General features: G+C 41.0%; 2 protein-coding genes and 1 pseudogene across 3 annotated transcripts in view; 1 reads left to right on the top strand and 2 right to left on the bottom strand.

Moving 5' to 3' along the window:
• Window positions 1-4,643: 4,643 nt before the first annotated feature.
• Window positions 4,644-7,155, bottom strand: FGFBP3 (fibroblast growth factor binding protein 3). Its single transcript, XM_027596369.2, has 2 exons — window positions 7,021-7,155; window positions 4,644-6,716 (listed from the first exon to the last, which is right to left on the bottom strand). Exon 2 carries the CDS (start codon window positions 6,626-6,628, stop codon window positions 5,855-5,857), a length of 774 nt encoding a protein of 257 aa, XP_027452170.2. The 5' UTR covers window positions 6,629-6,716; window positions 7,021-7,155; the 3' UTR covers window positions 4,644-5,854.
• Window positions 7,156-14,689: 7,534 nt separating this feature from the next.
• On the bottom strand, window positions 14,690-15,231 carry LOC113923684 (annotated as a pseudogene).
• Window positions 15,232-18,322: 3,091 nt separating this feature from the next.
• The window catches only part of BTAF1 (B-TFIID TATA-box binding protein associated factor 1), a 104,425-nt gene continuing 97,065 nt past the window's right edge, over window positions 18,323-25,682 (top strand). For both annotated transcript variants that reach the window (XM_027596213.2, XM_027596214.2), the window contains exon 1: window positions 18,323-18,626. In XM_027596213.2, coding sequence (XP_027452014.1) covers window positions 18,613-18,626 — 14 coding nt within the window. In that variant the 5' untranslated portion in view covers window positions 18,323-18,612. The remainder of the gene's footprint in view (window positions 18,627-25,682) is intronic.

Consider the following 25,682-nt stretch of genomic DNA (forward strand, 5'->3'; position numbering starts at 1 on the left):
TGAAGTTGTTTCTAATTTTTTGCCAATATAAACAATGTTGCTATTAATAACTTTGTATGTGTTTCTATGTATCCTTGTACTAATATGCCTTAGGATAAAAATAGAGAACTCCCAGGTTAAAGTGTATGGATATTTTAAATTTTGCTAAAATAAACTGCCAACTTGTCTTCCATTGAGGTTATACCAATTTACACTCCCACCGATGTTACTTGAGAGTTCTTGTTTTCTGGAGCCTTCTGCAGCATAGTATACATTTTTTCCTTATGCTATAATGAGGCACAAACATCTTTATGACTTGCCCAGAATTAGATCTAGAGGCAGAGCTGGGAGTTGGCCCAAGAATTTTAGATTTACATCGTTTCTTTTCATCATTTCATTTAGGGTTTCACTCATTTCCCACACCTGTTTTTTGAGTTACACCAAAGTTTACCTCAAGCTAACATCTTCCAGGTGGGTTTCCCAGATAACCAGACCTACACTCACCTTTCATCTTTCTAATCTCCTACATGTAGAAGCCTAATTTCTTTGGTTTTTGCTCTCATTGTTTTCTAAGTGTTTCACGGTGTAATCCTAAATTCCAGCTGGTTGAAGCCTGGTACTCTGTCGGGGTATCCCCACCCCGCTTCCTGAGCCCCAAAGTCCAGGGCATCTGGCACATTATCAACAATTATATGTTTATTGTTTAATTAAGTCATTTTAAAATGTATCATTCTGTAAGGGAAGAAGATGTAATAATATTTATTGGGTACCTATTACGTGGCAAATATTGCATGGTGTTGGGCGGTATCCAATATGGTAACCCTGGAAGTAGGTAACCCTTCTTCAACAAGAGAAGAGAAAGAAACATGAAGAGATTAAGCGACCTTCTCAAAGTAACCCAGAGTAGGAGGTGGGCAGAACTAGTATTCAAACTGGTCATCCCTGACTCCAATAACAGTGCTTGCCCACAGCACAGGGGCTGCCTCCCAGGGCCAGGACTAGGAGGCAAGCGGGACAGGAGGCTCTTTGCCTCGGGTGCAAAATATAATGGAGTACCAACAAACTCACTAGTCAAGATAAAAAATGTTTTAATGCAATATATATTTTTTTAAGATTTTATTTATTTATTTGAGAGAGAGAGAGAGAATGAGAGATAGAGAGCACAGAGGGAAGAGGGTCAGAGAGAGAAGCAGACTCCCCGCTGAGCAAGGAGCCCGATACGGGACTCGATCCTGGGACTCCAGGATCATGACCTGAGCCGAAGGCAGTTGCTTAACCAACTGAGCCACCCAGGCGCCCTTAATGCAATATTTTTAAAAAAATCAAAATTAATGCAAAACAATCCCTGATAAACAAAACATCAAAATTTTCAATAAAGACAGTATCATTCTTCACTGATTTTCCTTTCTCGCCTCAGGCTCCAGTATAGCTTCCCATAGTACTGTTGCTGATCCTGTCTTTATTTTTTTTTATTTTTATTTTTTTATTTTTTTAAAAGATTTTATTTATTTATTTCAGAGAGAGAGAGAATGAGAGATAGAAAGCACGAGAGGGAAGAGGGTCAGAGGGAGAAGCAGACTCCCTGCTGAGCAGAGAGCCCGATGTGGGACTTGATCCCGGGACTCCAGGATCATGACCTGAGCCGAAGGCAGTCGCTTAACCAACTGAGCCACCCAGGCGCCCAACTGATCCTATCTTTATTTAAAATCGTAAGTGGGGTGCCTGGCTGGATCAGTTGGTAGAGCATGTGACTCTTAATCTTGGGATCATGAGTTCGAGCCCCATATTGGGTGTAGAGATTACTTAAAAATAAAATCTTAAAACAAATAAACAAACCACAGCTAAGTCATTGAGTGAAAATGTTGTTTTAAAGGATCAAAATGTTGGTGGTATGTCAGGGCAAACTGAAACAGAGACTGAAGGACTTTGAAGGTTGAAAAGACTTTGCCTGGGGGGCACCTGGCTGGCTCAGGCAGTAAAGCATGTGACTCTTAATCTCAGGGTCCCAAGTTCAAGCCCCACATTGGATGTGGAGCCTACTTAGAATTAATAATAACAGTAATAATAATAAAGACATAAAAAAAGAAAAGATTTGCCTAGTAGAGATGAGTTCAGAAAAGCAAACTGGGAGGGGCACCTGGGTAGCTCAGTCTGTTAAGCATCTGACTTTGGCTTGGGTCATGATCTCGGTGTCCTGGGATAGGGCCCCGGGTCAGGCTCCCCACTCAGCAGGGAGTCTGCTTCTCCTTCTCCCTTTGCCCCTCCTCCTGCTCATGTTGTCTCTTTCTCTGAAATACATGAATGAAATGTTTAAAAATAAAGACAAGTGAACTGGGTATAGAGTACATGGGTATACTTCCACTTTTCCCTGCTATCTCTGTGCTAAATAATTTGGGAAGTACAAGAGAATAAGATGGTTCAACACTTTTAATAAATTCTCTGTCTCCAATAGACTGAGTGACAGATGTCTTGCTACATCTGATGTCCATGATGATCCCAGGTCTGACAGTAAACTCGGAGGTGCCCTGGCAACTTTCCCTTCTCTTTAAAAAAAAAAAAAAAAAAAAAAAAGATTTTATTTTTAAGTAATCACTACACTCCATGTGGGGCCCTAACTCAAGACTCCAAGATCAAGAGCCATACACTCCACTCCAACTGAGCCAGCCAGGTGCCCCTCCCCCTCTTGATGGCACCTGCCGGGGGAGAATACCCAAGTTCTCCCTGTCCATCCTCCTCATTATTTTAGACATTTGATCCTGTCTTCTCCCACCTACAGATTCGTCCTTCTGGCCCAGCCTTCCAAATCTTTCTGGATGCTCCAGATACAGAAGCCTTTTCTACTTCCCTGGCTATTTCAGTTGTCTTTCTCTGGAGCTTTTCCAAATCCATAATCTTTCTTGCGGTATAACATGTGGTACTGTACACAGAGTAGTTGTTGACTTTCACGTGTTATTATCACTATGCAAAACGATGTATAGGATTCTGGAGTGCGAGTAGTGTGCCATAGGGACCTCAGATTTAACCTAGCCTAACTCCCCTCAGTGTACATATTGGAGACATTGGGACTTAGTCAAGTCAAAGTCACTCCAGAAGCTGAGGGCAGTATGTGTCCATTTCCCTTTCACTGCAAAAAAAGAGTATCAGTCCGTATTCTGTTCTTGAGATGAAGTCCTGGTATAGTTCTTCTTAAAGAGTAAAGGATCAAAAGCAGTAGCAATCTGCATTGTGTACTTGGGCCTAGAATTTGGCCTGTCCTTCTTTCGTAGAAGTAAGTTTATCAGACTGTCAAAGGGCACACAAGAAGGATTGGCATTTGTCTTGTATGGAGAGGTAAAACTATCATTCCAGCTATGGTTCTAGACAGTGGTGTTTCATTTCTTTCTTTTTTTTTTTTTAAAGATTTTATTTATTTGTTAGAGAGAGAGAGCATGGGCGAGAGAGAGAGAGAGAGAGAGAGAGAGTGAGCAAGGGTACAAGCAGGGGGAGCTGCAGGCAGAGGGAGAAGCAGGCTCCCTGCTGAGCAAGGAGCCTGATGCGGACTCGATCCCAGGGCACTGGGATCATGACCTGAGCCGAAGGCAGACGCTTAACCGACTGAGCCACCCAGGTGTCCCAGTGGTGTTTCATTTCTAATACCCTCTTTGATGACACCCAAATTTTGCCAAACTTTTTAGAGAAAGTGTACATTGGTCCCTATCTTAAGGGAGTGGTCTCTAGCTACTCTGAACTTCCTTTCTCTGGCCAAGATGAATTTTATCTAATGGTCAATGTTACTCAGAATGTGACCTCATAAACCTGGCCTGGAACAATGTGCAATCTGAATATTTTGCCGATTGTATGAATATAAGAATCTACAGAATAGATAAGAGATAGTTAACATTTCCCAGAGGCTGGTCAAAGAGGAAAGAGTTCAGGAGATGTTTACTATCTGTAAGATTGTTACCTTTACCACTATTTTGAAGGGAAGGGTGTGAGAAGAACAGATGGTCAGCAAAAAGGTAAAAGCCTTATATCTATCAGGGGCTTAAATGTCTTATGGGCTCAGGCTTGTAATATAAATGAATAAAGTTTATTGATAAGATTTGTAGGAGCAGTGCAGAGAACTCTAGAAAACATGCCTAATCTAAAGGGGGCAGCCAATATTTAGTGTCAGCCAATTGTTGCCATATGGGAAGGGAGGTCCAAATGTTTGCAGATCTAATTTTTTTAAAGATTTTTTTTTATTTATTTGATGCAGAGAGAGAGATAGTGAGAGAGAGAGAGAGAGAGAGAGAGCATAAGCAGGGGGAGGGGCAGACAGAGGAAGAGGGAGAAGCAGGCTTCCCGCTGAGCGGGGAGCCCAACGCGGGGCTCCATCCCAGGACCCCGGGATCATGACCTGAATCAAAGCCAGTCGCTTAACCGACTGAGCCACCCAGGCACCCCTGCAGATCTAGTTTTTTAAGAGAATTCGGAAATCTGAATTTTTATATGAAATTTTTAAATTTTTTTTTAAAGATTTTTTATTTATTTATTTTTGAGAGAGAGAATGAGAGAGAGAGAAAGTACATGGGGGGGAGGGTCAGAGGGAGAAGCAGACTCCCTGCCGAGCAGGGAGCCCGATGTGGGACTGATGTGGGACTCGATTCCGGGACTCCAGGATCATGACTTGAGCCGAAGGCAGTCGCTTAACCAACTGAGCCACCCAGGCGCCCTGAAATTTTTAAATGCTGGCAACAAATCTAAACTGGGAGGGAAGAAGAGGAAAAATGAAAGAGAACCACATGCAGGCCAAGCAGAGCAATGATACACTCCAGGGTTTGCCAGTTTGTCACTCTTGCTTTATGCAGACTTCTTGTCTTTTCCTAACAATTCAGGAGATGTTTGGGAACTTACTTCAAGGTATACTCAGAACTATGTTATATGCGGTCAGAATTTCCATTGCCCTGCCAGTTCTTTAAATCAAGTCATACAGTTTTTATTGAGCACCTAACATGTGCAAAGTTATCATTACATCTTACTTAAAATGAAATATGTTAACAATTAATTACATGAAACAGAGATATAACTTCCATAATGGCCCAAATGACTCTGAGATACATGCTTAATTTCAGCTATTTTTTTTAAAAATGATAAAATATAAAGAATTCTTTTTAGAAACCTACGTGAGCACTACAATTCACCTCTGAATTTAAAAGGTTAATGGGAAAGTTTCAAAAGAACGTAAGGCATTCCTGTGTTTAAAAGTAACACTTCTAAAAGAATCCAAGGGCAACCATCCTGAAAACCTTCTCATTGGAGGCAATTTGGACCTCTGAATGGCTTCTATCCGAACAGAGGTCATCTATGACACCAAGCAGTACCCAAGTTCATACTAATTCCAAAAGGAAAAAAAAAGTTGGGAATCTTGTCATCTGATTGGGTGAGAAGTCACTAAACAATTCAACCCGGCTCAGGTTACCAATTGCTCGTGATGACATTTTAATATAAATGTGTTAAACAATATACATAGTATCCTGCTTCCCACGTGAGATTTACATCGCTTTCGTCCCTTTTCCACCTTATTTTTTTTCCAGCCTTCCTCTGTGCTCGTCTCTCTCCCAGTCTACAGTTTTTGTACATTTAAGGTATGCCTACTTGTGTTTCCACTATTTCTTCTGCTCTTCATCAGGGTCGGACTCTTCCAAAAATTAAACGTCTCTGCTGTCTCAGAGATTCTCCCTACCCTTTACACTCCCATCCCGAGGCCCACGCCCTCCCACCTCCCCAGCCCCAGTCTAGAACCGGGACTCCTCCCCACGCTCCATCCCTTATCTCTTGGCCTAAGATGCTCTTAACGTCTCCTCCCCGGCTGCGTACCTCCCCCCACCCACGTTCCTCCCCGGGCTGGGCAGCCTCAGCCATTCCAGAAATTGACAAAGAAGTTGCAAAGGGAGTGCCACTTCTCAGCACAGTAGGTCTCCGTGAGCTTTGCGTTCTCGTCCAGCCCGTCGGGATCGGGCCGGGTCCCCAGGGGTCGCTCCTCTTCTGGGTCCGAGGCCGCCTTCCTCTTGTCCGCTTTGGCCTTCTCAGAGGGCTTCCCCCCAGGAGACTTGCTCGTGGGAAGTCGGGCCCCTCTGGCGGGGGCGGGAGCGGGGTCCCGGAGCCGCCCCCGGCTCCTGACCCGGGGCTCGGGATCCCGGGGGAAGCCGGCCGTGGTGGGGCGCACGGGTGAGGACCCGTGGGGCACCAGGCGCAGCTCGGCGCCATGGCCCTTCTTGCCCGCGCACAGGCGAGCCTTGAGCGGAGCGGGGTCCTGGCACGGCCGCCGCTTCTTGCGCAGCCGGCCCAGCACCTGCTTCCAGTAGAGCGAGCCGCGGGCGGCGTAGGCGGCGCAGCGCTCCGGCTCGCCACGGTAGGCGCACTGCTGGAGCGCCCCGGCCGGGTCCAGGCAGCGCAGCGCCAGCTCGCTCCCCGCCGCGGGCCCTGGGGCGCGCCTCAGGAGCTGCCAGCTGCACGCGTGCCGCTCGCGGCTGAGGAAGCGGCCGGACGAGCCGCCCGCGGGACCAGAGGTCGGCTCCGCCGCGCTGCCTGCCGCCCCCTGGTCTCTCCGGGCGGCCGCGAGGAGGCAGCCACCCAGCAGCAGCAGCAGCAGCAGAGACAGCGACGCTCGCAGCCTCAGAGAACTCATGGTCCGCGGGTCCGCGCTCAGTTCGGGTCTTCCCGGACGCCTGGGCGCTTCAGTGGTGGCTGGGCCCGGAAAGCAGCATCCCTCGGACCTGGGGACAGGGGCAGAGACGGCTGCTGCAAATGCATCTACGAAGTCCCCTTCCCGTACCGTCTACGGTTCCCATACGCTGGTTTCCAGTGGGCAGCAGCAGCCTGAGAGAGACCCTCTGAGAAAATCGCTTACTGTCTAAATAATCGTTTTTATATCTTTCTGAAACCCGTGCAAAGACGAAAGCAAAGCGATGCCTGAAAATTGCCACCTCCACCCCCTCCCATCTTCACTCTCCGATAAACTACAAAATCATTTCAGATTGTTACTGGGAAACATGCATTTTTACTGCACTCTGAACTTACCGAGTTCTAGGAGAGGTGGTGGAGTCTTATTAGGGTAGAGGGAATGACTGCCTGAGAGATTAGTCCGTTTTCGCCGGCTCGCAGTGAATGAACGTGTTATGAATGGGACAGGAGGGTCCTCCCCCACTCTGCCCCTCCCAGACTGTTCTCACACTGGGAGATCCCCCCCCCCGCCACCACCACCACACACATACACCCCCTCCAAATGTATGAGAGAAGTGACACTGTGACATGAAATATCAATCTTGTATTTAGCTTCCGATGTTCAAAAGAATCACGCAAATTTTAGCAAGTCGTTTTTTTCTTTCCGTTTACATATTTAATCATCCTGACATGAAGTTAAACAAAGATCTAAGTTTTTAAGAGTTAAACAAAAATTTCATGTTAGAAACAAAACAATTGTCAATATTCTAAACCAGGCACTACACTCTCTTCATATCATTCTGAGTTCTGTGTTCTCACCCCACCGTTGATAGTCTTTCTTATCCTAATAATGTAACCTTGATCCTAATAACTGTTAACTACTAATAAAAATATGCTCTCTTTTATTAATATACCCTAGTGTCCTGCAGTTCACCCAGGGTGGGCATTTGGGTTTTGGATTATTTTTAGGTATTATTAAATCAATTATAAACTGCTTGCAAAAATTAGAAGTTTAAAAAATAATTTATTTGGATTATAGTTAGCAGGTAATATTACCAATTCAAATAGTGTAATCTTTAAGAGTTGCTGTGTTCTTGAATCTTGAGAATTTTATATTTAAGGAAAGCTTAAAATATTCCATCATCTTTTTAAAAAAATATTCTCAGTAACAAATGTGGTTTTTTTCATTTCAAGAGTTTTTATACTACTTTACAATTGTTTTATACATGTGAGTACTTTCCTAAAATAATTACCCAAGATGTCAAGAAGTCTCATTATATTTCCTAATGTTTTGTTGCAGATTATATTTTCTATTACTGAACTCACTTTTGATATTGTATTTGAACAGTTATAATTTGATCTACTATAAAAACCAAAATATTTCAGAATTAGAAGAATGTATTTAAATATATATTAGCATATATTAAATATATAGTAGTGTATATTGACCTAAAAAAGGAAATTTTTACTACTCTGGTGAGATCAGAAAAATTAAATGACTTATCAAGGTCACACATAATTTAGTGCTAAAGCCACATGCTACCTGACTTTCAGTGATCAATAATCTTTACATTTCAGGGGTGCCTGGGTGGCTCAGTCAGTAAAGCGTCTGCCTTCGGCTCAGGTCATGATCTCAGGGTCCTGGGATAGAATCTACATCGGGCTCCCTGCTTGGCAGGGAGTCTGCTTCTCCCTCTCTCCACTCAAGCTGTCTCTCTCAAATAGATAAATAAAATCTTATTTTATTTATTTATTTGACACAGAGAGAGAGAGAGCACAAGCAGGCAGAGCAGCAGGGAGAGGGAGAGGCAGGCTCTCAGCTGAGCAGCGAGCCCGACATGGGGCTCGGTCCCAGAACTCCGGGATCATGACCCGAGCCGAAGGCAGTCGCTTAACCAACTGAGCCACCCAGGCGCCCAATAAATAAAATCTTTAAAAAAATAATCTTTACAGGGGCGCCTGGGTGGCTCAGTCGTTAAGCGTCTGCCTTCGGCTCAGGTCGTGATCCCAGGGTCCTGGGATCGAGCCCCGCATCGGGCTCCCCGCTCCGCGGGAAGCCTGCTTCTCCCTCTGACCCTCCCCCTGCTTGTGTTCCCTCTCTCGCTGTGTCTCTCTCTGTCAAATAAATAAATAAAATCTTAAAAAAAAAAATCTTTACATTTCAGCTTTGTATTACACTGTTATCACTTTCAAAGTTAATTATGTTTTTGTTACATCAATCTGATTTGTAATGAAAAACAGTATCTATTAGGTTAACAAATATTAATGTAAGTTTCATAAACAAGAGTAGCTTACTGGGGTGCCTGGGTGGCACAGTCCTTAAGCAACTGCCTTCGGCTCAGGTCATGATCCCAGGGTCCTGGGATGGAGCCCCACATCCGGCTCCCTGCTCGGCGGGAAGCCTGCGTCTCCCTCTCCCACTCCCCCTGCTTGTGTTCCTGCTCTTGCTATCTCTCTCTCTGTCAAATAAATAAATAAAATCTTAAAAAAAAAAAAAAAAGGAGTAGCTTACTAATGTACTTCAAAGATGGAAACCTTCTCTTTCCCGGAAAACTGTATTTGTAGGAGTAAAGCACTGATCAGGAGAGTTAGAGGCTTTTGTCTGTTGCTCTGGCTTTACTTACTGTTACCAGCTACCGAACTGAATTGGAAGAGTTTTTCAGCTAAATAGTGACATCTTGTGGCATTGCCCACTAATTACAATGAAAAAGTTCATTATCTGGAAAGTCATCATCGTTAAGAGAGATATTCCAGAAACCAAGCTTTCTGTCAGAAACATTGTTCGCCGAGGAAAAGCGACACACAGATGTGCTTTGCCACATCAGAAAGAGGTATGTCTTGCTACAAGTTACATTTTATTTTAAGATTTCGCTTATTTATTTTGAGAGAGAGCTCATGAGCGCAATCCAGGGTGGGGGGCAGGTGCAGAGGGAGAGGGAGAGAAAGAATACCAAGCCGACTCCATGCTGAGCACAGAGCCCAATGCAGGCTCAATCTCATGACCCTGAGATCATTACCTGAGCAGAAATCAAGAGTCCAACGCTCAACCCACTGAGCCACCAAGGCGCCCCCCACAAGTTACTTTTTGTAAGCTGTGGTCACAACATTTGCCATTTTAACCATTCTTCAGTGTACAGTTCATGGCATAAGTACATTTACGCTGTTGAGAAACCATCACCACCATCCAGCTCCAGAACATTCTTTATTTTCCAAATGTACCCATTAATTAATAACTCCTCGTGCCTTCCTTCCTCCTCGTCTTGGTAACCATCATTCAACATTCTGTTTCTATGAATTTAACTACTTTAGGCACCTCACAGAAGTGGAATCATGCAGTTTTTGTCCTTTTATGATTGGCTTATTTCGCTCAGCAGAATGTCTTCAAGATTATTCCATGTTATAGCGTTTGTCAAATTTTCTTCCTATTTAAGGCTGAGTAATATTCCACTGTATGTATACCACATTTTATTTACCTATTAATCTATCAAGGGGCTCTTGAGCTGCTTCCACCTTTTGGCTCTTGTGACTAATGCTGCTCTGAATATGGCTGTACAAATATCTGTTTGAGTTCCTGCTTTCAATTCTTTTGGGTATTTACCCGGAGTGGAATTAATGGGTCATATGGTAATTTTATTTTTAACTTTTTTTATTTTTTAAAAAAGATTTTATTAATTTGACAGAGAGAGACATGGTGAGAGAGGGAACACAAGCAGGGGGAGTGGGAGAGGGAGAAGCAGGCTTCCCGCTGAGCAGGGAGCCCAACAAGGGGCTCCATCCCAGGACTCTGGGATCATGACCTGAGCTGAAGGCAGACGCTTAATGACTGAGCCACCCAGGTGCCCCTTTAACTTTTTTAAAATAAGGATTTTATTTATTTATTTGAGACAGAGAGAGCACACATGAAAGAGAGAGAGAGCAAGCAAGCACAGGGGGGAGGGGCAGAGGGAGAAGGAGAAGCAGACTCCCCACTGAGCAAGGAGCCTAATGCTGCGGGGCCAATCCCAGGACCCCGAGATCATGATCTGAGCCAAAGGCAGACACTTAACTGACTGAGCCACCCAGGAGCCCCTACTTTTAACTTTTTGAGGAACCTCCCTACTGTTTCCCATAATGTCTGCACCATTTTACATTCCTGCCAACAGTGCACAAGTGTTCCAATTTCTCCAAATCCTTGCCAATACGTGTTATTGTTTGTTTCCTTGCTTGCTTGTTTTTGTTAGCCATCCTAATGAGTGTGAAGTGATATCTCATTGTGGTTTTCATTGGCATTTCTCTAATGATTAGTGATGTTGAGCATGTTTTATTTCTGCTTATTGGCCATTTGTATCTCTTCTTTGTAATATGTCTGTTGAAGTCCTTTGCCCATTTTTTCAATCAGCTTGTTTTACTGTTGTTGTTGTTGAGTTATAGGAGTTCTTTATATATTCTAGATATTAACCCCTTTAAAAATTTTTTTTAAGTTTTATTTTTAAGTAATCTCTACCCCCAACATGGGACTTGAACTCACAACCCTGAGATCAAGAGTTGCATGCTCCACCAACTGAGCCAGGCAAGCATTCCAAAATATTAACCTCCAATGGATATATGATTTGCAATATTTTCTCCCATTCTGTAGGTTGACTTTCATTCTGTTGATAGTGTCCCTTGATGTACAAGAGTTTTAAATTTTGATGTAATCTAAGGGAAGACATTTTTTTAAATATCATGATGTGAGATGTGTAAGAAAGCATGAAATAAATATTTTAATATTGATTTAAAAAATAATCCTGTTTGCATCAGTGATCCAACAGGTCTGTTTGGATTCATACCATATGCTACTTAATAGTTTAGAATGGGGTGAATTTCTTGATAATTTTAGTGATTTAACTTCTTAGTCCTGCCCTATGAATAATACAAAGGAAATATATTACCATAAGGAACTATGTAGCACCTCCTTCCCTTCTTCTAGAGGTTAGCTACAACACGTGACCCACAAACTTCTATGGTGAATAGGCCTCCTGCCTCTTGGGTTTCCCTCCCTCCCTCCCTCTCTTTCTTTCTTTCTATCTCTACACACAGTGTGGAGTTTGAACTCACAATTGTGATCAAGAGTTGCATTCTCTACCGACAGCCACCCAGGTGCCCCAGGTTTCTTAAGACTATATAATTCTTTCTGCGTGTAAAATCAGCTTTGCATAGTTCAATATTCAAATTTTCTTTGTTTCTTCAATATTTGCCTAATCTTGCAAATTATAATATAAGCTTTCTAGGCAAGGATAACTTTTTTAGTACTTTTGTACCTAATACAATGCTCAAGGCAAAAAGCTGATTGCTTGAACTCTCACACATTGCTGATAGGAGCATAAAGTGGTACAATCACTGTAGAAAACTGACATTTTCTTGTAGGGTTACATACACTGTGATCCAACCATCCTTCTTCTCGGTATTTACCCAATGTAAATGAAAATATATGACCACAAAAAGGTAAAAGAATATTTGTAGTACTTTATTCACTGTAATAGCCCCAGAGTGGAAACAACCTAATTATCCATCAACGAGTGGATAAACAAATTGTAATAAAAATCTGCTTATTACTCAGCAATAAAAAGGAATGAACTGCTGCAGCATGCAACAGTGTGAAATTAATCTCAAAATCATAGTGTTGATCAAATGAAGCCAGGCACAAAAGAGCCCATATTGTATGATTGCATCTATATAAAATTCTACAGCAAGTGAAACTAATCAATGGTGGAAAAAAATTAGAATAGAGCTGCCTCTGGGGGATGAGTGGTGCCTTATGTTACCCAGGAAGGGATATAAAGGAACTTTCTAGGGCTTATATATTTCTACATAGTATATATCTATATTCTATATTTTCTACATATTTTATTTTGATAGAGGTTTAGGTTACACCTAAGATTTATATGTTTTGTTGTATGTCAATTTTACCTAAAAAAGAAGCCAAACTTGTGACTAATTATTCAACCTAAGTTAATGATATCAATGTTGAGTGTTTAGGGATAAAGTGTATTGATGCTTGCAACTTGTTTTTAAATGTGTAAAAAATCTGGATGATATGAATAGAGGGAAATAAGTAGTAGTTATGTTATAAAACTAATATAATAAAATATTAGTTGTAGAATCTAGGTCATAGGTATTTCACCACATAATTTTTTCAACTTTTTTGTATTTTTGAAATATTTTACAATAAATGTAAAAAATAGAAAATAAAAAAACAATTTTTAAAAATTATATTCCTACAATTAAGGATTAACATATATTAATATCTTGTTATATTTGTGTTCCACAATTTTTTTTAAGGAAAAAATGTCACATGACTCTTCCATTTTCATTACCCCATCAAATCCCATTTTCCTCCTGCCCCACGCCCAGCCAGGATAACCTGCATTTTACCATAAGTTTGGGGCATATTCTTTCAATACACTTGTAATAATTTTGTATTTGTTTATGCACATATATGTAAAGCTCATGTCAAGCATACTCATTGCAAGGGAGCTTGGCTGGCTCAGTCTGTAGAGCGTGCAAACTTTTTTCTTTTTAAAGATTTTATTTATTTATTTAATTGACAGAGAGAGACAGCGAGAGAGGGAACACAAGCAGGGGGAGTGGGAGAGGGAGAAGCAGGCTCCCCACTGAGCAGGGAGCCTGATGCGGGGCTCGATGCGGGGCTCGATGTGGGGCTCGATCCCAGGACTCTGGGATCATGACCGAGCCGAAGGCAGACGCTTAGCGACTGAGCCACCCAGGCACCCCGAGCATGCAAACTCTTGATCTTGGGGTTGTAAGTTCAAGCCCCACATTGAGTGTGGAGATTGCTTAAAAAGAAAATATTAAAAAAAATAAGTATGCTCATTGCAGCTTCATTTATAATAATGCAAAATTGGAAAAACCTAAGTATCAGTAAAGAATTTATTCAAATTATGGACTTTCATATAATGGACTAGATCTTGGAAATATAATGTTAATTAATTAAACATGAGCTTATAAATGATACTTTTTGTTCTTTATGGATACACATATATATAGCAAAATGATAAAAACATGGACAGGAAGTATATACACAAACTTCATAAGTTATTTCTGGGAAGGTAGGGAGGAGAATGGGATTAAGGCATTTCGCACCATATACATTAAGGAAAATTTGAAACAAACACAAAGAACTTTAGTCAAACTCCCCTTCCTCCTCCAGCTTTATTGGATAGTTTAAAATTACATTTCTATTTTCTAGGACTTCATTTGCTTTTTTCCATCTGACTTTTAAAAACTGAAACACAGTTGTCTAAGTGATATAGTATACAAAAATAACAGCATGATTTCTGTGAAAATGCATTTCTCTGCAATTCCTGAATCACTCCAAATTATGCTAACTCTGAGCATAAATGTTTACTCTGGGTTTTAGACCTAGTCTTTGGAAAAAATATGTTCTAAACCTTTGCCATCACCTTATGTATATCCAGCCTCAATGCTGTGATGAAGTTGTTCCTGTTTGGGCCTTTATCTCGATTTTTCTCACACAGCCGTTAACACACATTTGTCTTTTTATTTTGTTTACTCCCACTCACCTGTATGTTCTATGTAGGGCTTCATACAGATGTTATTTGGTATTATTTAATAGCTACTGGGTCAGATAATCCAAAGCCATCATTATGCTAAAATTAAAGTTATTTATGGATAGATACTTCCAGAATTGTTTTTACTTCCTACATGGGAACATATCCAAGAAGCGCAAAACAGGCTTACTGGTCTGACTCAACTCTTCCCATTCATTAATCCCTATTCACCAGTGGGGTGGAAAGGGGTTCTTTAGCAAAGCATTATACATAGCACCTCAAGCAAACTAAACATAAACTTTTTTTTTTTTGGTAGTTAAATGCAGAGTCGATTTTTTCCCATTTTCTCCTTTTACATGGCAAGTAAAATTCACTGGCCTGGGAGTAGACTCTGCCAACCTTCGTCCAGTGAAGAGGATTCAGAGAAAATAATACAACCATCAATCAGAAAAAGGAGGGGCAACAAAGGAAAATAATCAAGTTGTGGCTTCTATCGTGCGTTCCTGTGCAAGGTGCCCTGACTCACCACAGTGCTAACAGTTGACTTCACTTGTTCTCCTGCAGCTGATGGCTACGTGACCAGTTCCACCGCATCTATCATGCTTCACTTTGGAGCAGTCTTTTTGAATGTATCCAAATTGTCCACAAGAACAGCACTTCTGCTCATCCTCATGGTCACAGTCATGAGCCAGATGGCCTGGTTTGCCACAGTTGTAGCAGCATTGCTCTCTTTCTCTCTCTCTCTCTCTCTCTCTCTCTCTCAGGCTCCTGGCAGTCCTTGGTCATGTGGCCATGTCTACTGCAGTCATAGCAGGCATCCTCTTGAAGATCACAATCGTCGGCAAGATAACCAGACTCAGCACAGTGACAACAGGTGTCTGGAGGAGATAAGGAACCAAACTGGAAACTTTCCACCTCTGCCACAGCTTCTCATTCCATGACCACGGCCTCCACTAGTAGGGCATTCCTGGGCCTCCATAGCAGATCATCCACTCTTGAAACACTCATTGCTGCTCATGGCTGCAGTTAGATCTTCGGTGTCTGAGCAGGCCCTCAGCGGTGGACACTCAGACACAGGCCCAGGGAAGGCCTGCCATTGATTTTTGAAACCACCTTTCTGGTGGTAAAAAATAACAGCTAATATTTATTTAGCACTTAGTATTTTTTAAGTGTATCATGTATTGCTCATTTAATCCTTACCATAACTACAGAGTACAGGTTTGTAATCCATTATTTATAATTCTGAAACTGGAAAGGGTCTAAAAACCATATTTAAAAAATTCATTTGGCAGCAAAACCTGACCTGAACTGGCTTGCAGCTATTTACAGTCTTTGATTTATTCCTTTTAGTATGGCTGGCTATTCATACATTTTGCTGCAGAGCCATAAATGTATTTGATTATAGGGTGCTGCCCTAGAAGCTGTTGGGGTGTGACATAATACAAGGTATATGCACTGGATTACTAAATCCAATCAAAACCTAAAATTTAAATCTAAATCTAAATCTAAAAAAACTCTAAATTCAGAAAACCACCTGGCAGGGATTTCAAATATGTATTGTGAACCAGTATGATGATCATCACCATTTTACAGATGAGACATAGAAGTTAAGTCACTCACTCAAGGTCACATAGTTAACAAAAAGAAAAATCAATGTAGTTAATAATAATTTTGCATGCTTATCATGGCAGTCGCTTGGTTAAATGCATTTTATTCATTATCTCATTTAATATTCACTACCACTGTAGGAGGTCCTATTCCCATTTCATGGGTGAAGGGACTGGAGCTTAGAAAGTTTGTACAACTCCCTTGGACACACAGCTGTTAAGTGTGGTGAGGAAGGATTTAAAAACAAGACAGTCTGACATCAATATATTCGATTATTACACTATCCCTTACAAACCTATGATACTAGCCATTTCCTCTCTTCTAAATGTCATTGTGAACTATATATCTACTTACCTCTGGACATTAACGAGTAAGATTTTTAATATATATATCAGATAATTTTAGTCACATGTTAAAACTGCCCTATGACTTTCTACTGCATCTAGAGTAAAATCCAAATTCCTTGCAATGGCCCCTTTCTATCTCCTAGTTCATCTCCCCACACAGCAGACTTTCCTTAGGCTTTTACACTAGGTGTATCCCCTACCTGGAAGTCTCCCCAGATCTTCACAAAGCTGGCTCCCTCCTGTCACTCAGGCCTCAGGTTTTCCCCTAATTACCGAGTCTAGAGTCTCTAATCACCCTATTTATCCCATCACTCTGCTTTACATGAAATATAAACATGACATTTTCTTGTTTATCTGTTTACCCTTTTTCCTTCCATTAGGATGTAACTTCAACCAAAGCGAGCACCGTGTCTGTTTTGGTTTCTTTTGAAGCTCCAATCTCTGGTAGAGTTCAGCAAGTGGTAGGTACTTAATTTTGGTTGAATGAATGAATGTGGTACACAATCAGTTAAGTAGTACGTGCTTTTTAGTTTCAGTGGTGGGAAATATATTGAGAAGGTGAGTGTGAGAAGACTGTGAAATGTGAAGATACTTGAACATCAGCTTAATTGGATTTTGCCTAACAGTACAAACAGTGCCTTGCAAAGTGTTTGACACAGAGGTGCCAAACAAATATTTGTTGAACGAATGAACAACAGTAAATATTACTAACTTGGAACGTGGGCAAGTTACTTAAACTTTCTGAGCCTAGTTTTTTCACCTCTAAATTAAAGATTAATGGGTACCTGGCTGGCTCTGTTGGTAGGGCATGTGACTCTTGATCTTGGGGTTGTGAGTTTGAGCCCCATGTTGGGTGTAGAGATTACTTAGAAATAAAATCTCAAAAAAAATAAATTGAAAGTTAAAACTTACTTTACAGGGTCGGCCTAGGAATTATAGGAGATAATGCATGCCAAATGCCTATCACATAGCAGGCACTTAAGTTCGTTTCTTTTCCCTTACATTTATATACTACTTTATGGTTTATAAATCTCTTGTAAGCTTTCCTAGATACATGACCTCATTTTATTTCCATAACCTTCTATGGTACTTCTCACTGGCTTCATTTTATAGATGAAAAGCAGACTCAGGAATTGAGACAGACTCTTCAGGTAATGAGAAGCCAGTGGACAAATTTTATATGCAGAGTGACATGATAAAAGCAGTGGTTTTGTGTGTGTGTGTTTTTAAAGATTTTATTTATTTATTTGTCGGAGAGAGAGAGCACAAGCAGGGGGAGTGGCCGACAGAGGGAGAGGGAGAAGCAGGCTCTCAGATGAGCAGGGAGCCCGATGTGGGGCTCAATCCCAGAACCCTGAGATCATGACCCCAGCGGAAGGCAGCCGCTTCACCGACTGAGCCACACAGGCGCCACAAAAGCAGTGTTTTTTGATATTGATCTCTTAGTGGTCTCTAAGATGGACTTGACTGAAGAAGCTGGAAAAATAATACCTTAGCCACTATCATAAAAATCAAGTTTAAGGTGGTAGGGACTTGCACTAAGTGACAGAATAATGTTTAAAAACCTGATGAATTAAGCGACTCAATAGCCAGATAAGCCAAAGAAAAAAGGTGGGGGCTGGGAATTTTTACATGGGGTTGAGAAAAATCATGTATCTATAACCTAGACTACCGAGAAAACAAACTTGTTTTGGCAAAATGGTTGGCAGAAAACCTTCCCTATGATAGCTATGCAGAACTTCTGGCGATTATGGCAAACATTGGAGCCCGTGCCCTAAGTGCCACTGCAGATCTTTCTTGCTTTCACCCCTCCCACTGGCATCGCCACCTCGAGTAGAGCACCTAAGTTCTTCAGGATCCTATTTTCTCTAGCAGTCTGGTTGGATGAGGATCAAGGCAATAAGGAATTAAAAACTCAGTTTTTGAACTTCCAGAACCTTGGCTAAATCGCCTTTTTTCCTTCTCTAGGAAATAAGAGTACCCTTATTTATCCTTCCTGCCTCGTTAACGACAGGGAGCCACAAACATTTTCTTTCAAGCGCCCGCCGCCGAGCAGAAACTACTCCTACGCCTCCGCCTCACTCGCGCCGCGGAGGCCCTGGCGGTGAGCTGACGTCACTTCCGGCGCGCTGACGCTCAGTCCAGCGTGCCGACGCCTGCGTCAGCAAAGAGCGGGGCTGGGGGCCCCCGGTTTGAAGTCGTGCGGGTCGGAGGACTGCCGCCTCCGCCGCCGCCTCAGACCCCTGCTCCCCGGCCGCGGCGGGTACGAATTCGGGCAGGCGGCGGGGCAGATGCTCAAGGGCCAGCGGCGGGACGCCCCGCGCCGCACCGGCCGCTCCCCTCTGACCGCGGCCTGGGCCTTCGCCGCTCTGCTCTCTGGAAACTAGCGCCTCAGCGGTGCGGCGCGTAGCTCGCGGGGAGCCCCGAAAAGCCGGCGCCCGGCCATGGCGGTCTCCAGGTGGGTCTTGCTCCTGAAGAGAGGACGGGAAGGTGGCCCAGGCGAGGCACGGTCTCCTCTCGGTGCCCACACTCCTAGAAATGAGCCGTTCCCATTGTCACTGGGCTCGGGCGCCTTCTTCCACCGACTTCGGAGTTCGCTTCTCGGTCTGTGAGGGTTTGGGCTCGAGTTACTCCTCGTAAATCGGTTCAAAAATGTCTTTTCCTTGTGCCCTGTGCCACGTTAGAGCTAGTTTTTCTCTTTCCTCACCATGCTTCTCTTCTCTGGTTTCTCTTCCCCCTTTCAGTTCTAGAGCCTGTTACCTCTCTTAGTGTTCCTAAGGCTGATTCCTAACCTCCATTTCATGGGAAAACTTGGTAGTAACTGTCGAGGTCTGGGAGATTTGAATTACTATTATCCGAGTGAACTTCTAATTATGTTAGAAATTATTTATGGCTTTAGGGATTTGTTCTTTCCTGAGGACTTTTTTCTTAGAGCATAGTTCTTTTGTTTAGCAGTAAACATTCAGTCGTCCGCACTGTAATCTTTGGCAAGTTATTGTATTAGCACCGTCTTTCTTAACTGAGGTGTGAAAGATACCACAAATCTTAAATTACTTTATTTTTTTAAAAAGATTTTATTTATTTATTTGACAGAGACACAGCGAGAGAGGGAACACAAGCAGGGGAAGTGGGAGAGGGAGAAGCAGGCTTCCCGCGGAGCAGGGAGCCCGATGCGGGGCTTGATCCCAGGACCCTGGGATCATGACCTGAGCCTAAGGCAGACACTTAACGACCGAGCCACCCAGGCGCCCCTTAAATTACTTTAAAATGTTGCCTGTCAACAGGAACGTCTAGGAAAACTGCAGAAAAGCCAACAAGACGTATAGCTATGGGAGGAAAGTCCCTTCCTCCAGTGTAGTTAAGAATGGTGGGAAAACTTTAGTTAGAGGTTTGATTTTGGAAATGTAAGTAGGGAATAGTCCCTCTGATAGCAATCAGGAATCACCAAGTTCACTAGAGTTGATGAGGTAAGTTTTCATGAGAACTGGGTCTTTCTATCACATAGACTAAAGGAAGCAATGATGGTTCAGAAAACAAATAGTTTTCATTCATTTTTCACAATTAATTGAACACACTTCTTGACATGGTAGGTGCTCAAGCTGTGTCTGTTTTGCAAGCCAAAAGGGTAGCTCATCCCTCACAGTCTCCCTAGATAACTGATGAAATAGTGTGTGGGAGAAGTCCATGGGAGTTGGTTTAAGGGGGTTGCTAGGTACCTGTAGTATGGAGCATCTCATTTTTATTTCATACATTAATTGAATCCAGTGTGAGGAAAGTCTTATTTTGTGATATATAAAATTGCCTTGAGAGAATAAAGTGGTAATTTAACTTTTTGCAAATAACTGAAAGGTGTATCTTCTAATTTGTTACCTCCTGTATAAATATATATGTATGTTATAAATACATTGATACAGCAACTTAATATGAGATTTATTTATTAGATGATACAATGTTTAAGAGAATGAGTAGCTCCTGGGGGGCCTAGCTGGCTCAGTTGGTGGAGCATGCGGCTCTTGATCTAGGGGTCATGAGTTCAAGCTCCATGTTGGGTGGAGAGTTTACTTAATAAAAAATTAAAAAAAAAAATTAGCTCATGAAATTCCTCTTAGAGCGGACTGTTTTCACAGTATTGGGTATAGTTTTATAGAGACAAAATGAAAGTATTTAGAGAGAATCTAATCTGCTTGGCCTATGCTAATCTATTTATAGAAGTTTAGGGCATGTAAATTTCTGAATGAATGAGTGGGTTTTGAAAGCTACTGCCTTTTGTTCGTGACATTGGATTTCAAAGGGTAGTGCTCTTTTTTATGTAGATTCTTACTTTGCCAAAATTCTGTTAAATTCTTAAAAAAAAAAAAAAAAGCCCGTCATGGTTTTATATAAAAGCTACTCCTGTGTATATTTTGGTGATATGATGGTTCAAGAAAGACACTTCTTGAGATACCTTATGTGTTTTGAGGATACTGTCAGTTCTTGCTTTTTTTATTAGAAGATTCACTTTGAATAGCAAACTTTAATTTCAAGCCGGTCTTCTCCATAGACTAAGCATGTTTCTTTACTAACTGAATTTCCTTTCTTGTTGGTTTATGGTTGTAGAATACAGACTCATTTGAATATTGTATGCAGAATAGGTAAAAGATAGCTTAAGAGATAAAAATCATATTTGCCAGAATAAAATTAAAATATTTTTTTGCACTGTAATATTTTTAGGACCTTGTAAATATTTCCAACAGAAGGGAAATGGTTAGTTGGTACCATCATTCCCTCAATTGCCAGGTTCAGGAATCTGGGAATAATAAATGATTTTTTCCTCTCTCCTCTTCCCCCCATCCAGCCAGTTACCAAATCCAATCCTGTTAGTCTATTTTTCTAATCTTTCTCTGGCCAGTCTTCTTTCTTTCCATACCAGTTACCACAATCCTGTTCCATACCACCATCATCTCTGATCCAAGACACCTGCAACAGCAGCCACTTGCTCTTCTTGCCTCCCATGGCATCTCTAATTTATTCTTCAGCCATATTTTGCTAATATGCAAATTTTAATGTAATTTTTTTGCTTAAAACCTTTAGGTGTTTTCTTTTGCCTTAGCCTAAAGTCCAAATTCCTTAACAGACTTAATCTTACTAGGTTCTCTGTGATCTAGTTCCTGCTTCACCTTTTTAGCTTCACCTTGTGTCAGGTTCTCTGCATCTCTCTCTCTCCCTTTCATTTTGAATCTGTGTTCTCACCTCCCATTCTTTATGTCTGGAACATTTCTTTCTTGCCCTCCCACCCCCCTCCCCAAGTCTGGCTAACCTTAGTTTTTAGTCCAGCCTTAGTTTTGGAGTCTAAGCTTCTATGTCACTTTGGGGAGCTTTCTCTGGTTTTACTTCGAGTTATTTGCACCAATATGTACTTTCAGTCATTATATATTTTGTAATTGTTTAATTGTTCTCCTCCCTGCTTGGATTTACATATACTCTGGAGAGAAGGGAGTATGTCTGATCCTTCTCTTTCCAGGAGAGTGCTTGGCTCCTAGTAGGTGCTCTACCCATTTTTTTTAAACGAATGAGTGATTTTGTTTCTTGTTTCAATAGCTGTCATGATTTTACCATAGTTTATATATGTAGTAGAATATTTCCAGTGTTTTTCAGTGAGTCCTTATAGTTCAGCTATAGTTTTTCCCTAAGAAGACAGACTTTCACTATACCTTTGAATATTAGCCAGGATTATAATTTTAAAAACATAATGTTATCAAAACTATTTTTAAAAGTGTATAGCATATTGAATTCTGTGATAGTGTGGCCTTTTATAATGCAAATTGGATATGATACAGCTTTGCACTCTGTGTGATCAAATTTTTTAGACCCTGCTTATAGTTTTATAAAGGTCTAGTTTTATACTTTGAATTGTAAGAATGTGGCAAAATTATCAAATACATAGTCAACTCTTGACTTGTGGGAGAGTTAAATCTTGCAAACAAACTTTGAAACTCTCTAAAATTGCAAATATAGTTAAAGCATTTGAAGTTCTCTGTAAAATGCAGTGAAGTATTACTGAAAAATGTATGACTCTTTTAGACCCTTAATAAGAGACAAGTATACAAATGTAGGAGTAGAGAACAGTGTTGCCCTTAAGATGTGAATGCTGGAAGGTCAGCTAAGCTCATTCACTAGCTACTTGCTCCCAGAAAACCAACCTCAGCAAAAAGACAAATTAATATATATTACAGCTTTCAGTGTTACTTGCAAACAGTTGTAATAATAACTGTTAAATCTTTGAATACTGCTGTTTTGCTTTGTGAGCCTTTCTCCAGTATCATTTATCACTTGGTTGGGGGTTGGGCCATCAATAGTAAAGGCAGCCTTAGACGAATTGTTAAGATATGTTTATTACAGAAGATGGTAAATTGAGTACCGTGGCTTACTCAGGTTTTTGTGTGTGTGTGTGTGTGTGTGTGTGTGCTTTTAAAGATTTTATTTTATTATATGAGAGAGAGCATAAGAGGGAGTAGGGTCAGAGGGAGAAGCAGACTCCCCGCTGGGGGAGCCCAATGCGGGACTCGATCCCAGGACTCCAGGATCATGACCTGAGCCGAAGGCAGTCGCTTAACCAACTGAGCCACCCAGGCGCCCTTTTTTTTTTTTTTAAGGTTGTTTTTCATACCTTTGCCAGATTATCCCATAATTGGTTGAGGTGACTATTGTATATTGACTAGCTAATAGGAACATAGTTTTCCCTTGATCATATAAATTTAAAAATACAATTTAGAAAATTTTTCCTTGGTGATCTAAGCTATAAAGGTCATGTCTAAAATGTCTAGACAGTAATTATGATATGACTGCATTATTAGAAACTTTCTCAGGCCTCTTGACATTTTTGCATTTGAAAATAATGCAGTGTTCAGAAAGCTTTCTGGAAAAAAAGGGAACACACCCTCTTACGGAAGAAACAAATTGCTACATTTGATCAGAACTTTGCTCAGTTTTGTTAATTCTCTCTGTATTGCTGATGCTTCAGAGAAACATTGTTTCAACAGTCCTGTTCTACCAAATACAAGGAAGTTTCTTGATGTGGGGGAAGTTCCAGTGGATCCTTCCTCCTGACAGGGAAAATGCTAAAATGATCTTGATGATCTCTAGGATAGCACAGGTTTCTTGTGTTTGTTAGGCCTGTTCCTCCATTACTGCTAATTTCAATCCATTATAGGATTGACAGAAAGAACTATTGTAGATAATAATATGTCAAATATTTTATACTTTAAAAAAGTTAGGAACAAAAAAGCCAGGAAAGGTAGAAGAGGTATATAGAACTTTTACACTTCAGTCTGTATGGTAAATGCCTCCCTGTTCTTTGGTTTATTTCTCAGAGTACTTATATAAAGCGTTTTGTTGTTTTGTTTTTAAATTGTGATAAAATACACATAACATAAAATTCACCATTTTAACTATTTTAAAGTGCACAATTTTATATGAACTTTTAAAATAACATACTTCTTCTGAAGAACCTAGATTTTATCTTTAAGATAAAGTCATGCAAAAGGCTGAAGCTTGATGGGTGGATTAAGAGTAGAGGTTAGAAAAAAATGTCCTAAAGGAAATAACTGTTTGGTTGTACTATTTCAGCATTCATTTAATGAGTTTATGGAATGCTTTCTATGTTCTAGGTACTAGAGATACAACAGAGAACAAAAATAGGGTCCCTATTTTTAAAAAATTTTTTTAAAAGATTTTGTTTCTTAGAGAAAGAGTGTGAGTGTAAGCATGGTGGGAGGGAGAAGCGGACTTCCTGCTGAGCAGGGAGCCCAGTGCTGGGCTTGATACCAGGGTCCTGGGATCACGACCAGAGCCAAAGGCAGATGCTTAACCTACTGAGCCACCCAGGTGCCCCTAAAGTCCCTATTTTAAGGAGTTATGTTCTAGTGTGGTAGTGAGGGAATGCAGTTTATTCTAGCATGTCCCTGGCCTTGCACCTGGCTTTGGTGTGGTTTCACATCTTCATATTGATTCTCAGTATACTGTGCGGTGTCTTAAAGTAATCTTCCTTGTTTAAAGAATATAACAGTAGCATAGTTTCAAATTACCCACAATATGAACTAGAAGGTATACATTTAAAAACATCAGTTTAGGGGCACCTGGGTCATTCAGTCATTAAGTGTCTGCCTTTGGCTCAGGTCATGGTCCCAGGGTCCTGAGATCGAGCCCCACATCGGGCTCCCTGCTCCATGGGAAGCCTGCTTCTCCCTCTCCTACTCCCCCTGCTTGTGTTCCTTCTCTTGCTATGTCTCTGTCAAATAAATAAATAAAATCTTAAAAAAAAACCAACAACGAAATAAAAACATTGGTCTAGAGAATTTCTTGGAAGTTGTTTCTTTTGACCATAACTTTCTTGCCTAATGATAATATGTGAAACTTAATACAGTGTTTATATTAGATATTTAATTTCTTTTCTTATTCCCTAAGTCACACAGAAAATTAAAAAGTTCAAATAGTTGTTTTAAATTTTACTGCACTTTTGTTAAATGTAAAAAAAAAAAGTATAACAGAATAGACAAACTTGACTGATAATTCTCTTAGTTAAGGTTACAAAGCTTTCCTTGTGAGGTATTCTGCTAGTTGACCTTATACTATTTTTCTTTTCTTTTTTTTTAAAGATTTTATTTATTTATTTGACACAGAGAGAGACAGTGAGAGAGGGAACACAAGCAGGGGGAGTGGGAGAGGGAGAAGCAGGCTTCCCGCTGAGCAGGAAGCCCAACATGGGGCTCCATCCCAGAACCCTGGGATCATGACCTGAGCCGAAGGCAGATGCTTAACGACTGAGCCACCCAGGTACCCTGACCTTATGCTATTTTTCAAAGAGATTAAGTTTAAATTTATTCTGAGAATATGGAGGTCGGAAGTAGATTGAAGAAGTTGTATTTATACTTCTTTTTTAAAGTAATCTCTGCCCCCCAACGTAGACTTAAACTCACAATGCTGAGATCAAGAGTTGCATGTTCTACCTACTGAGCCAGCCAGGCACCCCTATACCTTTTTTTTTTTTTTTAATTTTCAACTGGTTTAGGAGTGGAGATGCAACATATACTTGTTTATTAACAATGAAGTAGTAACCTAGGACATAGTTCAAAATGGCTATGATTTCTGTCTGTATCTTTTTATATCTTTACTTCATGAATTATCATAATGCAAGCAGCTGAAGAGGGGTTAGATTGCAGCTGCCAGCATAACCTCTACAAACTTCTATGTACTCTTTCCTTTTTCTAGTCAGTCTTTAGAGCAATTGCCTGAAGTCACAGGTTGGTAAACAAAACATGAATCATGTCTTGTATAATTCTCTCTGAATTAAAATCAAAGTTGAAAATGGGCCAGATTTCTTATCAGTAAATTCATAACCAGTAGGTATTGTCAAATATAATTGCCTTATATTTTATTTAAATTATTCTTCCAGTCTTTGGTACCTTTCATACAGCTTGACATCTATTACCTCTTTCTCCTCCATCTGTCTATCCCTCAAAGAATGAAGAATGGCATT

Source organism: Zalophus californianus, chromosome 15, assembly GCF_009762305.2.
Source record: "Zalophus californianus isolate mZalCal1 chromosome 15, mZalCal1.pri.v2, whole genome shotgun sequence".
In the NCBI taxonomy this organism is placed as follows: domain Eukaryota; kingdom Metazoa; phylum Chordata; class Mammalia; order Carnivora; family Otariidae; genus Zalophus; species Zalophus californianus.

Coding starts and splice junctions, on each gene's coding strand:
- FGFBP3 (XM_027596369.2), bottom strand. CDS start 6,628: ATGAGTTCTCTGAGGCTGCGAGCGTCGCTGTCTCTGCTGCTGCTGCTG.